The following is a 16,111-nucleotide window of genomic DNA, read 5'->3' on the forward strand; positions in this document are numbered from 1 at the left end:
AAGTCGAACTTTTAGGAATAGAGTGATTATTATTTATAAATTTTTCTACCTTAGCTCACAGCTCTACATAATTCTTACAAGGACGATGTTTTTTTTCTTCCAAGATTCACCTTTCATCCAAGTAGTACATTATTCTTTGAATTTACTTCTTAATGACAAAACAATATTTTGATTGTTGTCATTTTCCTAATAGGATCACTAAGCTACTCATGACAAAATTATTATAATAATGTTGCATGAACATGCATGTCAATATTATATCATCAAAATTTAATTTAAGAAAACGCCATTCCTTCGCCGGTTAAGTATATTATGAATTGAAAAATCAAAGACTCGGACTATGACCGACGTCTCTTTGGACCGTTTCTTATTTTAAAATGAAATAATATGGTAATTGCCAAAGTCTCCTGGTATAACATCCTTTTCTAGAGTTCCACAAGATTTTCTAATCTTAACTTCCTTCTTATGATTTTGATTGCATGATCTAAGTTCATGCATCGTGCCACAAGGAAAAGGTCGCCGATAAGTATGTAGATTGGTTAGCTAACTTTAGGGTTCGCTTTAAAAAGTCGTGAAGTTTTTTTCCATTTAGGAAGAGCTTTGTGACTTCGTAACTAAGGTGACGTGGCATGGCCTCGTCTAGTGCCAGCTCATTCTCGCCTAAAGGGAAAAAGGTGAAGGAAAAAGAAAATTCAAATTTACACTTCATTTCAAGAAAATTACAATAATTTTCCAGGGATGAAACAAATCATGTTTTCCTACTCTACACCTACTGTGTCTAATAATGAAGTATATACATTCAATAAACATGTATAATCATGAAAAATGATGAATACAAAATGAAGGAAAAGCTGGAAAAGAATGTAAAAAAAAAACCATCAATCTTGCTCGAATTTTTTTTCAATCTGATCCAATTGATAATATTCCGCCACTAGAGATACTACCATGACTATCATCACAAAGGTTTAGAGCGCGCTCCAAATTGGATACAACATCGGTCATTGTAGGTCTATCTTTTCCCTCCAAATTCACACAATGTAATGCAGTAAAAGCAAAAAGCTCAACCGCGTCTGATTCATTGGATTCAGGCGGTCCTACTCTCGGGTCCAAAACTTTCACTAATTCACCGGCCAAAATTTCTGGTACAGCGAAATCCACCACGCTAGTCGGATCTCCATCACTACTGCCATCCTTGAATATTGCTTTCTTTCCAGTTAGAAGCTCAAGCAATACAACACCAAGACCGTAAACATCACTCTTGGCAGTTAACACATTCAACCCATAATACTCGGGATCAATATACCCAACAGTCCCGGCTGCTTTAGTTGGCCTGAAATCCTGATCAGTTTCAGGACCCAACAAAGACAATCCAAAATCAGATACTCTAGCAATCCAATCAGAATCTAATAGGATGTTTGAAGACTTAATGTCACGATGAATTATAGGCGGGACTGCATAAGTGTGAAGGTATTCTATACCACGAGCAGCATCTAAAGCGATCCTAATCCTGATCTTCCAGGCATTAATAACACTATTTCCTTTCTCAACATTCTTCTTATCATGCAAATGATCATAAAGTGCTCCATTCTTCATGAACTCGTAAACTAATAGCCTTTCATCGCGCTCTTCACAATATCCAACAAGTCTAACCAAATGCTTATGGTGTACCCTAGACAAGAATGCTAATTCAGATTCAAATGCACTCTCCTTCTCATGGTACTTCTTTGTTCGCGGTCCTGTTTCTCCTCTCTTGATTGCCACTTCCCTACCATCCACTAATTTACCCCTATAAACCACACCAAAACTACCAGCACCAATCTTATTCTCCAAAGAGAAATAACCAGTAGCATCAGCTAGCTCTTGGAAGGTAAACTCCTCTGCCCTATCAGCGTGTTTAGTAGAAGATGTTCCACTCCTTTGCCGCCTAAATGCTAAAGACCCTTGACGCCTAATAGTCAAGGACCTTGAAGGAGGACTATTGCTAGAGGTACGAGCATTACTCGAACCCCCACGAGTAATCGTTGGTTGTACCGAATTATGAATCTTCTTCCTCCCAAAACAAACACCAGTATACAAGCAATAAACAATAGTACATAACCCAGCGAACCCACCTACTGCCCCGACAATGGCAAACACCAAAAGACCTTTTCTCAACCCCTTCGACGTCGATGGTGACGACGAAGGTGGCAATATCCTAGGTGGCGGTGCCGGAACCGGCGCCACTGATGATGGAACACTACAAGAATTGCATATATTACCAGAACCAAAACAAAGAGACTCAGATTCAGGATAAACACCACATTGATCACAATCAGATTGAACACAAGGTCCAGGTAAAATCTTTGGCAAAGGAAGTTCAATTCCCAAAGAAGCATTATTACCATTCCATCCAGGACCCCAACACATAATTGAAGAATTCCTAGTAATTAAACCACAAACAAAATTCAACCCACCTACCAAAAACTCAAAATCAACCCCTTTAATCAAATTACTTGAATATGAACCATTTTTACCCCAACAAACAACTGTACCATTCAATTTCCTAATTGCACAACTATAATCTGATCCAAGTGCCAAATTTGACAACCCAGAAGATTCATTCAAATCAAATGGATAATCTAATTGCCCATCTAAATTCCTACCAACACAAACCAAATACCCAGATATATTAAACCCACACACATGTTGCCCACCAGCTGTTAAACTAACCATAGCAAAACCCCCAAATTGATTTTCAATTTCAGAAGCTAGGGTTTCATTACTACCCCAACATCTAACCCTACTATTATTCATCAAAATCCCACAAGAAAACCCAAACCCAGATGAAATCGACCCAAACCCACCAACCCCAGATGGGTTTTGACCCGAACCCATCATTCCTCTCCAACATTTTACCTCATTTGTTCCATTAATTACCCCACAAACCTGAGAATCCCCAACTGAAATCTCTTTCAATGGCGAAGAACTACTGTAATAAATTCTTTTTGGGGTAAATGTGGATGAATTTACAGTGATTGTAGTTGTATCCCAACATAGTAAACTTGTTCCTCCAGATCTAAGTCCACAGAAAAAGCTCCCACCACCTGCAATGGCGGCGTAAGAAATATTGGGTTGAATTGAAATTAATTGACCGTTACTGAAACACTCTATTCGGCGGTTCATTTCTCCGGCGACGATGCCGCAAACGGTGGAAGATGCGGAGGAGATAGCGAGAGTTGAGCCGGAGCCGAGGCCATGGAGAAGGGGGGGTAGAGAGAGAAAGAAGAGAGAGAAAAAAATGGCGAAAATTTGTGGGTTTTTGATCGTCATAAAGTGGAATTAATTGAGGGAGAATTTAAGATTTGGGGTTGGGAAATTTGTGGTTTCTTCATTGGAGGAAGAAGAAGAAACGTTTGAAGTGAAAATTAAGCAGAAAACAGAGAAATATGAACAGAAAAACAGGGAACTTTGAAACAAGAAAGATGAAATTTTTATTGGGGTATTTTTTTTTTTTTTTGGGATTTTAGGAGGGAATTTAATGCAAGTACAAGTATTTTATGCCGTTAAAAGAGAATACAAATTCTTAAATGGATTTAGTTCACACTAATTTATTGTGGACCACTAAAATTAGAGAAAGTATGGTTATTTTATTAATAAAAAAAAAGGTCACTATAATTAAAAAAGAGGTCACTATGTTGAAATAAAAATCATTTTGGTAATATATAGGCCTAAGTGGTTATTTTTGTAATGAAATATTTTATATACCGATCAATATGAATCATAAAGGTCACTATGTTAAAATTAAGATAATAGCGTCGTATTTCAAGTTCACAATATTATTAAACGTTGTAGTGGTTTTATTAAAGGTTGTGTTAAAAATAAGGTTACTATGTTAAAAATAATGGTCACTATGTTCAATATAATGTCAGTTGCGTGTATATAGACCTCGGGTCCACAATAATATTATTGTGGACCAGGTTCACGCAAGTCTTTTTGAAAAGAGAATTAGGAAGTGAGGAAATAAATGTGGGTTGACTAATGATGACTGTTTTTTCATTTGGATTTTGGTTTACTATGTAAGGAGTAATCCCTCCGTTTCGTAATAATTGCAACACTTTTTTTTTACATTTATTTTATAATAGTTGTAATACTTTTTAATTTGGTAAAGACCCACTACTATTTTATTATTTCTCTCTTTCACTAACCCCACTTGTATAAATATTTTATTATTTTACTTTCTTATGTAGGGGTGTTCAAAAATTGGTTCGGACCCAAAAAATGGAACCGAATCGAAAAAATGGACCGAATCGGTCCGAACCGACCCCGGTCAGACTAGACCAAATTAATCGGTCTGGTACGATCCAATCCAAAACCCTATAAAATTCTGATTTTGGATCGAACCGATTTTTTGCTTAAAATTATACGAGTACATAAAATCTTTAATAATAATTAAGATTTTCCTTAACAAGTTTGGAAACTTTACTCGTATGAGTTTTTTTATGCCAAATATACAAAAAAAAGACGTTAAAATATTGTTTTTTTCTTTACTTTTTTCGAGTTTTCCATAAATTTTTTCGAGTTTTACATAAATTATTTAAAATTTAGGAAATTTTTTTATAAAAATTCTAAAATTAGTTTGTACCGGTCCAGTCCGATTTTGGACCGATTTTTTCGGTTCGGTCCTAACTTTATTGGTCCAGTTTTCGGTTCTTGAAATTCAATTTTTTGGTCCGGTCTTGGACCGATGAACAGCCCTACTCTTACATACCCTATTTACACTACTTTTTTTTTTTTTTTTTTTTTTTTTATTATATCTCTCATTTAATAACAATTAAATATATCTCTACTAACCATACCTTATATTATAAAATTCACCTTATCATCCCTACCCTAAAAAAATCCTATAACTTTGTGCTACACCTATTGTTGCGATTAATATGAATCAGATGGAGTATATAAATAGGATATTGTTAACGAACGCCTCCAAAGCATTAGATAAGCATTTAAAATACCTCCTAAAATTATACTCCGTATTAATTTAGGAATGTATGCCAAAATTACGCGTTGATCAGTGTAATAAATGTTCATTTTAATTTAATAATTCTACTTTTAGTTATCCTATCCTACGTCCTCAAGGCGTTCTTTAGCTTTTACTCCCTTCGTCTCTTAATGATAGTCCCTTCTAGTGAAATTTCACGGGATTTAAGAAACATAAATAAGAAGTACTACCTCCGTTACACATTATGTGCAACTTTGAGGCTTAGTACGGATTCCTAGACAAAAAATGGAAATTTTTGTTTAAGGAAGTTAAATGAATGTAATTAATAAAGTGAAAAATTAATTAAGTACCACTGCCACCACCAACACCCAATCCCCCTACCCACCACCGTCCAGCTACCGCAACCCGTACCACTATAACCCACTTAACCCCCTGAATCTCACCACTGACCCACATGAAATCCCACCACCGTTGTACCCAACCTTAACCACCCTCTACCCGACCTGAACCACCGCTACTCTACCCGATTGACCCAACCACCGGTACTCTACCCGATTGACCCACCAACACCCAAAATCCACCCACCTACTCAAAACCTACCTCACCAACCACGCACATACACTCACTCAAAACCCACACTTGCTCACCCGGAAAACATGCGAAACCCAACAAACCAACCCTATTGCGCCCCCAAATGGCAAAAACATCCAATTTGGCTTCAAACCCACCAGAACTAAACAATTTCACTAAAAAGAAAAAGAGAAAGAGAGACAAGAATATGTAGCCGCGGGAGTTCGAACGATCTTGACGCCATCACTTGCGTTGAGGTTAATGAGAAGGTGTGGTGGAGGATGAGTAATAGGGTGGTCGGAGGTGGAGGTGGAGGTGGAGGTGGAGGCGAAAGCGTGGTCGGAGGTGGTGTCTGGAGGAGACTCGGCTCAGATGAGGAGAGAGAAATTTATGGTTGAGGTTAAAGATGAAGATGAAGAACATGGAGTTAGGGTTTCAATTTCCAGAACAATTTGATGGGAGTTGAAGATGGGTGAGTTTAGATGGATGGTTGAGGAAATGAATTTTGGTGAAAGTTGTTGGATTAATTAAGTTAAATTAGGATTTTAATAAGTTGTGTTTTATTTATCTAAATCAGTTTATAAAAGATTAAGTAAGGGTATTGAAGTAATTTTATTAAAAAAAATTTACTATAATTGTGAAGTTTTGGAAAGTTGAATGTATGTCTAGCGGACAAAAATAGTAAAAGTTGCACGTAATATGTATCGGAGGTGGCAGTAAAAGTACATTGGAAGATAAATTTACATAGGGTATGCAAAAAAATAGAGAGAAAAAGTAATAAAAGTATATTAAAATGCAAAATTTACATGGAAAAGCTAAATTTACACAAATATTGTTGCAAACTGGAGGAAATTTTGGTAAAAAATTAATATTAATGGTTGTTGAAAAAAGCAAATGGGGTGAATATTTTTGGGACTAAAATTTGACCAAAAGGAAATATCATTAAGGGACGGATGGAATACCATAGGATAAGGGTGCAATTCGGTTTTTTTCTCTCTTATAAAAGTACAGTATTCATAACTACTTTTATACGCCACATTTTATTTTGGTATACATATTAATATGCACCCATGTCGTGATGTCAATGCACGATTGTACATAATATATCAAACTCGGGGTATGAAGAGTTATGGTTAAAAGTTTGAAAAAGGAGTATTAATTATCTAAAACATTTTTAATCCTAACCATACAATATATATTTCCTTCTACTGTTTTACATATTTAAATTGATTATAGAGATACATAAAAAATAATGATGTAGGCGAGATTTAATCTTAAATCTTGAAGATTACCCTATATACTTAAACAAAATAAGCTAATTGACATCATACATTTTTGTTTTGTAATGTACTAATGTATAATGCTCCAAAATTATTTAACTTGCGGAGTTGGGTTGGCTTAACCTATGAGAGGTGTCGGTTCAGTAGGATCCTTCATTTTACCTAAAAAAAATAATAATTATGCTCCAAAATACCCGTATCACTATGTATAATGTATGACTGTATGTCTGTATCTTATACAGTTATACAAATACATTTTTTAATTTTTATTTTTTTTTAGGATTGGTGTACAAATGTTTATGTAACATGCAGGGATAAAAATATTGTGAAAATATTGATTCGATTATGGATATGGCATCCACTTTTGGAGACTAGACAACACTATTTAACTCATTAGTACTTTGCATGTGTGGTCTACATGTATGCCCTCGGTTTTGTAGAAAGCTGGAATTATTTCTCTCGAATATTACATGCAACAATTTTATAACTATTTTTTTCAGCCTTTTATGGCTTTAATTTTTTTTTTCCTCTCAGGCCATCTTTTGGGTTAATTTTGATTCAAGCATTAGTTGTGAGTGATAAGGTTCCAGTCCCCTCTCAATTGTTGTTGCGGGGATCAAATACGCGATCCTCCCTACCAATTATAGCCCCAATCACCACTACAACACCAACCAATTGACCTTTTTATGGCTTTACATAGAGGTATTCAGCGTTATTTTGGGAAACCAAAAAAATCAAATTTTAAATTAAAAGCTAAAGAATGCATCCGATTAGATGATTAAAATTGGAGATATAAAATTTAAAATTAATACAATAATTAATTACCTTAATTGAGCTTGATTTTTACATGTATTTTTAAATTGAGATAAATCAATAGAATAAATAGCATGTTGACCTTAAAGGTACAACTCATGTAAAAAAAAACTAATGAAAATTGTGAATCATATTTGGCACACTCAAAGATAGGTCACACTCAAATTTTTCCAAAGGATTGTATTAGCTAGTTTCTAACAAATTTATTATTGTTACACACTTTTTTAGATTTAATTTAGGAGGGTTTTACCAAAAGAACATAAAAATCAAGAGAGGATTGGACATAAATTCGACAACTTTAATAGAATTTTGTATTTTTATTATATAACCATTGATAAGTGTATTGCAAATCATTCTTGCGAGTGGTGTGAACATAATTGTGATGGTTGCATCATTCTATATGCACACAAGATTATATATACTATCGTGATTCAATGAAATTAGTATCAAATTTAGGAAAATGATAATAAATTGTGATAAAATAAATAGAGCGATGTCAACTAATGTCGAATCTTGTGTGTTGTGTCAAAAATACAATATGGTGTAGACTAGTCATATACTCGGAACCCTTGTCAAACAATTAATTTGATTTTGTTGGATTGGAGGCTTTTGACATATTGGGTTCGTTTATAAATCATGGTACTTGTTCGTTTACTAGTAAGAATCTAGAAATGGGAAGTCCTTTAACCTCAACTAAACTTGTAGTAGTTAAATCACTTAGCCAAATTTACACCAAAAAGTATATGAACATTTCAGTTAAATGGTCAAGCACGCACCTACCAAACAATAATAAAATTTGAAGCAAAGTCAAAAATACAATATGGGGAAAACAAAGCATATGCACATTCACATACTTAAACTAAACTCAATAGACATTATTATTAGTGCATTATATAAGTACAAAAGTTGTTAGCACTAAACTTTGAGCAATGAATATAATTAATATAAGCTTCCCCTGGTGGGGCAAAAATGCACCAGCTAGGGCCATAATTCTCCTTGGTTTGGTCAACAACTGAGTTTGCCGTATATGCAACCGACACTTAGTTCTTATACATCGCAGTGTATGGTGCACGCCCCATTTAGAGGCCGGTGTCAATGAGAGCAAAAATGACACGTAGAAATTTTAAAGTCAGCAATAATCCAGTAAGGTAGAAACAACAACATATATCTTACAAGTAAAAATAGGCAAGAACTTTGAAATTAGAAGTACAGGCAATGGTGTCTTATGATCAAAGCTCCTGAATTTATGGTAGCTTTGAATCTCCTGTAAAGGAAGGGGGAGCAGCATTAAGTAGGGGTGAACTCTTAAAACTTTTGGTCCCATTACTTTGAGTTGCAAATGATTACTGTTTGGTTAGTTAACTACAGACTATTTCTTACAAACATTCAAAACAAGAAAATTCCAAAACTTAAACAAAGACAAATTACTAGGAAACTGATAAAAGGGAACAATTCTTTAAGATTTTGAGAAATCCATGACTTTTCGTAACCTAAAAATATAGAAGAAACATAAATTCATACGTCCTTATAAAATGTCAAAACCTACTCGTCCCATAAACAAATTATACAGAAACTGGATGATCCGATTTTTATCCAACCCAAGAATTAATATGACTATAAATGGTTAATATAACATTTACACTTTGTAATAAACTAACTAGTAAGTAGCCGGGGCGTTGCCCCAGATTACTACTTTTATAGTTGTGCAACTGCTAATTTATAAGAGCATCTAATAGTTTGTATGTAGTATGTGTCTTCAATACTTTGTAACATAATATTATTTATTGTGCAATGTTAAAACATAATTAACAATTAGTCTAGATGGTTATACAATAACTTTTCTCTAAGAAGTCAAGTGTTCGAAACTTCTCATCCATATATTTTTATTGAGGAGTTGAGTAAGTGATGTGGCAAAATGAGGGAGTCTACGTGGCGCATAGACGTTCTTAGAAACGCCTTTTAATATATTAGTATAGATTACCGATAGACTCAAAAGACTGAAACTTTCTAACCCATATTGCGATCATGCATACTTGAACCCGAAACCAAAACGAATGACTCAACACTCAAATAAGGATTATATGTTAATCATTACTCAAAGCAAAGAAAGCCCCTAGAAGATTAGAGTGAAATAAACAGAAAAAGGCTACAGAGTGAACACATATCATAGGTTACTTTTCGACATTTTTTATATTTGTTAGTCTAAACTTTAAACTAACATGAATTAGACAAGCATTGCTGGAAAGTGCAGTTAACAATATTTATGTGACAATCTTAATAGTGGAAGTGGGTAGCATGAATACATGATGCCTGGAAATTCTTGCGCAGGCAGTCAAATTTTTTTCTAAAAGCCTTTTCACAAAGTCTACATTTCACCTACTTTTAAAAAGGATTCCCAATAATTTGGATCATAATTTTAGCCAAAACACTATTTAATACTCCCTTTGTCCATTAGGATTGTTTCATACAGGAGTATTATTTATGATGTCCATTCAGTTGAGTGAGCCCATGTTCCTTTTACTTCGTATGCTTTATTTACTCACTCAACAACCCATACTAGTTTACATCGACCACACTCTTAAACAATATAATTGAAATTATAAGACAGTTTTAGTGGGACGGAGGAAATATAGAGAAAACCAAGCAATAATCCTAATTCACTTCTAATTCAATCCTAACACTCGAATAAAATGAATAAAATTGAGAATATAAGACAATGGAGATTATTGCTTGGTTACTTAAATCAGAATCTAAGGGAGTCAAAACCCTAATCATATAATCAAGATTGAGAGTAGCTAAACAGTAAACTGTTGCAATTAGTATATACTTCGTATCAATATATATTAGTAATAAAACGTTGTCAGAATTAGTTAGTATAAAAAGTGAAAATTGTGTCAAAAAAAAAAAAGTACAAAAAGTGAAAATAATGCAATTAGTAAGAAACCATTGCATGATCCCAAAATAACTGAAAACATCATAAATTTATTAACTTTAGGATGAGAAAACATACAAGTTTTTAATCTTACAAGACTACAGGGAAAACCTAATGGCATACAAAATTACAGAAGAATCTAAACTCCAATCAAGCTACATACAAAAAGAAATATGATAAATTTGATCACAAATTGTAGCATTGAAATTTCATCGAGGCTGAAGAAATTTTCAAATCTGGTAAATGGCCCCTTCTCTATACAAGTTCAATGTATACCTGCCTCCAAAATGCATAAATCACCGGCCAAAGGATAATGCTTTCCGGCTGCCACTACAATGTCCAACCAGGGGAAGGGATTCCATGCTTTTGGAACCACTCAGGCATATGAAATTTTTCATACAAGACAGGCCTAACATCATCCTGAACCGAGAGATGCTTCAGGAGCGGAAGTAAGACCTCGAGAAGCTGAATGAGAAATAGAGAATACAAATGAGTGAGCAATGTTTACTATTTTAAGTTTTTTTTTTTTTTTTCCCCTTCCGCAACTGCAGTTTGGCTAACCTGATTGTCGTGTGGCTGCCCTGCAGAAAAAGGTACACATGGAATCCCATTTACTGGCTGCAATAAGAAACTGAATGGATTGTTATCAACTATAACTACTCTGCATAGATCCGGTGAGATGCAAGATAAATCCTTCACATGATCCCGATACTCCCTGTAAATATACCACATTATTGAGCACAAATTAGTTACTTGTATACTTGAGTTGTTATAGTCAGAAAAGACACAGAATTGAATAACAATGGCACAAACTTAATGATAACACCAGATATTTTAGATTTGACTGCTTAATATAATTATTAACAAGAAATAAGTCACAGTGGTTCAACTTTCAAGTTACTATACAGCACAAATTACACAACATGTTATATCAGTTTCACACACATCCTAAGGAAATGGTCCCATCAGAGTGACGCAAAGTCAATATCAATATTCAAGGAAAATACAAGTCTTAACAGAAATTATTGCTCATCAACACTTCCACAGCAATCGAAAACTAGTTGCTTAAACTTTTTACATAAAGCAGTGCCTGGCATGACTAATGCATTCCTTAAGCATGGAAATCTCTCTGAACACCGATAAGGGTGATAACCAAGAAGAAAAATTTAGCAAAGAGTCAGTATATGTGGGTAATTTTTTCATTCCACAATATCTTCCTGCAAAAGGAGGGGGGAGGGCTATACTTGCATAGGTTTGGATAAAAAACAACAATCAGTATCACCCTTTTTTGAGGCTAGAACATAATTATATATATTAAACAGGGATTGCCCAGAAACCTGACTTTATGAATGTCTATTGGGTGTGCAATTAAGGTAGTAGCAATCTTTCTCTCTCTGCAATTAGTGACATACCACTAATTTGTTATCATATACAGCCAATTTAGATACAAGGTATTAAAGTTAGGAAATGGTGATGAAATATGTGTACATCTGGTACAATTCTACATGAAATGTCCAAGTGTCTCGGATAACACAATGCCACAAGCATAATGTTGGGTTATATATATATATATATATATATATATATATATATATATATATATATATATAATATATATATATATATACTAATTCCCATTTCCAACCTTGATCCTCTGGAGTCATTATTTGTTTGTTTCTGAAAACATAATATCTTGGACGACTGCATGAAGCAAGTTATGTAAGCTGCAAATAAATGAGAAATGCCAACTGGAAAAACCATTGATATATGACCATCCATGTATGAGTTGATATTCCGAGTGAAATTATGTTGGATACAGAAAGACATACAACAAGGCCTCAACTTAATTTGGTGGAAAATCAATGTACTCACAATATGAACAGTAATGTATGCAATTAGGAGGAAAAAGAGAGCCCTGAGTTTCAGAATACTAACGTGCTAATAGTCGATGGCCTATACAGACGACGACTGAACCGATTTTCAGCATCAATTCTGTCAACAAGAGGTCTAGCATAACCTGTTGAAATTAAGAATAAAAAAAAAATAAAAAAATAAAAAATACAGAACTGTTATAGTAGTATAACAATATAACATAACCTTATAAGATGGTCAAATGTGTGCTTTTAAGTAACTTCTTTAGATTACTTGAAAGATCCTTTTTTGGCTCTCTCTTTAACCCTATGCCTCTTATCCCTAAAAGCAGCCCCCGTGATTACCTTAAGGGGTTTCCTTTAAAAGGTTTTCGGATAACAAGGTGTGCAACATGCAAATAAGCCCATAAAGTTTGAGCATGATGATGTGAAAGTATAAAAGATCAGAAACAAATGCGAACCTTCAAGTCCAGCAGTGAAAAGAATCAAATCTGCAAATTCACTAAGTTGCTCCAAGAATTCATTCAATCCAGGACGTTCAAACACTGTCACATAATTGATTTTAGGCTTCCCTTCAAATTCCTTCAATTTGAGATACATAAATCAAGCTTCGTTCAGCAACCACAAAATAATATTAAATGAAATTTGGAAGAACTTAATACCTTGTCTGATGATACACATTCCAGCTCAAACCAATTCAAACCCGCTTCTGTCGCTTGTGTACAAAGTGTAGGCGGTAAACTAGAAGTCTCATATGCACAAACTAGTGTATCATCTAAATCAAGAACAACCTGCAATGCTTATAATGAATAGCCATTGTTACAAGGAGTCGGGGAGATCATGAAGTAGAAACTGACTGATGTCAATGAAGTAAAAAGTTGCAAAAATGTGCATGTCTGATGCATTAAATAAGAAAAGCCATTCAAATATTCAATACCTTACCTCAAACGACCAGTTTTTCACTACACATTATAGAATGAAATATGAGAACACAACAGTACAGAGAGTATAAGTGATGGATGTCCATTGTATTCCTAGCTTTGATATTGAAAATATGCTAAACCTTAGATTTAATGCTCTTTGAACCACCTACATAAATCATAATTGGCGATAAGGTTCGTAAATAACTATACATCTATGTTTCTGAACTTTATTTTTTTATTGACAGGAAGATTGAACCTTTACCCCTTAAACTAGATCCTCGATCATCCAAAATTTTACTTCTCCATGACAGGATCTTGTCCATATCTCTGAACTAAATACAGTACTCAATTATTACAGTTATCCATATTACCAGGGATAAGCAACCAGTGATTACTAATAAAGACAGGGAACTTGTCCACATTACTGAAAGTAAATCCTCAATTATTCAAATTTTCACTTCACTGGTTTTTCCTTCAGTTTGCAGATAAAAAAATTACCCCTCAAATCTAAGAATCTAATTATGGATGCCCACTGCCAGGCACCCAGTACAAGAACCACTCAAATACCATTTCTACGTCAATAAAACCCATATTCAAATGCTCAAGAATGATCAGTTCAACAGTTTCCTCCAATATGAAAATACAGTAAATGCAACTTAAGTAATTTCAAACACTAATACATAGCCAATCTGACAGCATCATATTCAATTCTCTACATTAACAAAATCTGATGCTAAAGCTAAACGGACTCCTAGTCCAAAACGGAAACCCAAACAGACTGCTGAAATCACATGAGCACTAGGACAGAAAATGTATTTCCTTTTCCTCTCCGATTAGGAAACCATATAAGTAGACTCATCATTTAGGAACATTCGAACCAATTTAACATGTAGTTTACAAAGTACAACTATTACACTGCACTTAATTACAAAAATGTGCCCTTCAAATAGCAAAGCTCACTTGCATTTAGGTATTCACTCAACCTATTTATTCAACCTGAAGAATCCATCACATAAAACAGACCTTAAGACCACAGAAAGGTCAAAAGCTAAACACCCTTACATCCCTCCTCTACTGCCAGAATTAAGTCAAATTTCATCCCAAAGCCTCCATCTTGACATTTTCTTTTTCTATTTTCCCCAATCTGATTGACTAGAAACCAACAAAAACTTAAAAACCATATTTTCCCCAATCTGATTGACTAGAAACCAACAAAAACTTAAAAACCAGCACCACACATAAGACAGCAAAACCATTGCATTAAACAAAAACGTGCTTCAACACCGAAGATGTAGGACGATAATGGAGAAATAACATCCAAGAAACCTGCCCCTATATCAACCAGGTACAAACCCCAAAATAACCCCAGACCCTCCTTACAATTTTTTTTTAAAAAAAAAAGAATAATTCTTTATGTAACTCATCAGCCCACTTTCTATACCTATTCACCTAATCATCAGAACTTACTCAATTGCGTTAAAAAAAACCCAGTAATAATCACCAACCAATGTGCTCAGTTGCTCACTTTTACCAATCAAAAATCCCATCATAACATTACCAAAAATCATAATTTCCACCATCCATCATCCATAACTCCTAGATGTCAACTAGCTTACTGACTGAAGTTAAGAGCAGGTGGTACCCATAAGGCCATGACCTCGGATCAAATCCCGTCTACATCATTACTCCCTCGGGCTCCTTATACACCCAGAAAAAACATACAGAACATAATACTCTAAACTTAGAATATATCCTAATATTAGAAAATCCTTACATTCTATCAATTAACTTTTATCCATAAAAATCAAATCATGCTAAAACAAAATAAAACCAAAATTACCTCTAAAATTAGAAATTAAAATCATAAACTCAGAAAGCAAACAATACATACGGTAAGCTTGTCCGAAGCACGAACATCGCCATCACCAGGCTCAGCAGCATCATCATCAACACCGTTGATATCGACGGCAGTAGCAGAGGAAGATTGAAGAGGAATTTCAACAACAGGAAGAGGCTTAAACCCAGTAGAAGAAGAAGGATTTGGAGGAGAGAGAAACGAGGTTTGTCCGCCATAGCTGAAACCTATGCTATTTAAGACTTGCGCCATTGAAGGAGTACCTCGAACGATCTGAACAAAGATCTGGAACAAGAAGGTTAACCAATTCAACACCGTCTTCCATAGCTGACCCGATTTCGGCGCATATACTTCAGTTTGCGCCATTTTTGAGCAAAAATTGAGCTTCAAAAAGGAGTAAAAATTATAAATTAGGGTTTTAGATTACAGAAATGAACATTTGATGCGATGATTGAATTGGGCTTTTGTTTATTTCATCGGAAATCAAAGATTAATTGGAAATCGTATTGATTGAACTGAAATTGAACTGGGTTTTTTTGAATCTGATGAAAAATTCATGAAAAATAAATAAAAGAAGTAATTATAAAGAGTGGATTTGTAACAGCGATTGATTGATTGCTTGCTTTTTTCTGCGATTCTTACTTTTTGTGTAAGTTTAGAGAGAGAATGTAGAGAGAGAAGTGATGAGGAGAGTGGAGGGAGGAGATCGTGAAGCTAGTCACCACCACCACCACCCGTATTTTTTCGAGTTCAAATGAGGTGACCTTTTTTTGGTTGATTGCATTAGATTTGTAGTACTAATAAATTAGTATATTTTTCATAAAAAAAATAAAAATAAAAATAAATAAATAAACATTAATGCATTATATTCTATTCTACTCTACCTCTG

General features: G+C 34.4%; 2 protein-coding genes across 2 annotated transcripts; both read right to left on the reverse strand.

The window, feature by feature from the left end:
• Positions 1–680: 680 nt before the first annotated feature.
• LOC110699280 (putative serine/threonine-protein kinase-like protein CCR3) lies at positions 681–3,621 on the reverse strand. Its single transcript, XM_021876782.1, has one exon. It carries the CDS (start codon positions 3,307–3,309, stop codon positions 901–903), a length of 2,409 nt encoding a protein of 802 aa, XP_021732474.1. The 5' UTR covers positions 3,310–3,621; the 3' UTR covers positions 681–900.
• Positions 3,622–10,595: 6,974 nt separating this feature from the next.
• Positions 10,596–16,111, reverse strand: LOC110699283 (CTD nuclear envelope phosphatase 1 homolog). The gene is made up of 6 exons (XM_021876784.1): positions 15,259–16,111; positions 13,107–13,235; positions 12,906–13,026; positions 12,509–12,590; positions 11,135–11,288; positions 10,596–11,038 (listed from the first exon to the last, which is right to left on the reverse strand). Exons 1-6 carry the CDS (start codon positions 15,586–15,588, stop codon positions 10,904–10,906), a joined length of 951 nt encoding a protein of 316 aa, XP_021732476.1. The 5' UTR covers positions 15,589–16,111; the 3' UTR covers positions 10,596–10,903.

The sequence above is a fragment of the Chenopodium quinoa genome, unplaced genomic scaffold (assembly GCF_001683475.1).
Source record: "Chenopodium quinoa cultivar QQ74 unplaced genomic scaffold, ASM168347v1, whole genome shotgun sequence".
NCBI lineage: Eukaryota > Viridiplantae > Streptophyta > Magnoliopsida > Caryophyllales > Amaranthaceae > Chenopodium > Chenopodium quinoa.

Excerpts from the sequence above, each read along its gene's own strand:
- LOC110699280 (XM_021876782.1), bottom strand. The coding sequence starts at position 3,309 with ATGACGATCAAAAACCCACAAATTTTCGCCATTTTTTTCTCTCTCTTC.
- LOC110699283 (XM_021876784.1), bottom strand. The coding sequence starts at position 15,588 with ATGGCGCAAACTGAAGTATATGCGCCGAAATCGGGTCAGCTATGGAAG. Across the intron at positions 12,591-12,905 it reads TTTCACTGCTGGACTTGAAG|GTTATGCTAGACCTCTTGTT; the intron begins GTTCGCATTTGT and ends TAATTTCAACAG. Across the intron at positions 11,289-12,508 it reads AGGCCATCGACTATTAGCAC|GGAGTATCGGGATCATGTGA; the intron begins GTTAGTATTCTG and ends GTATATTTACAG.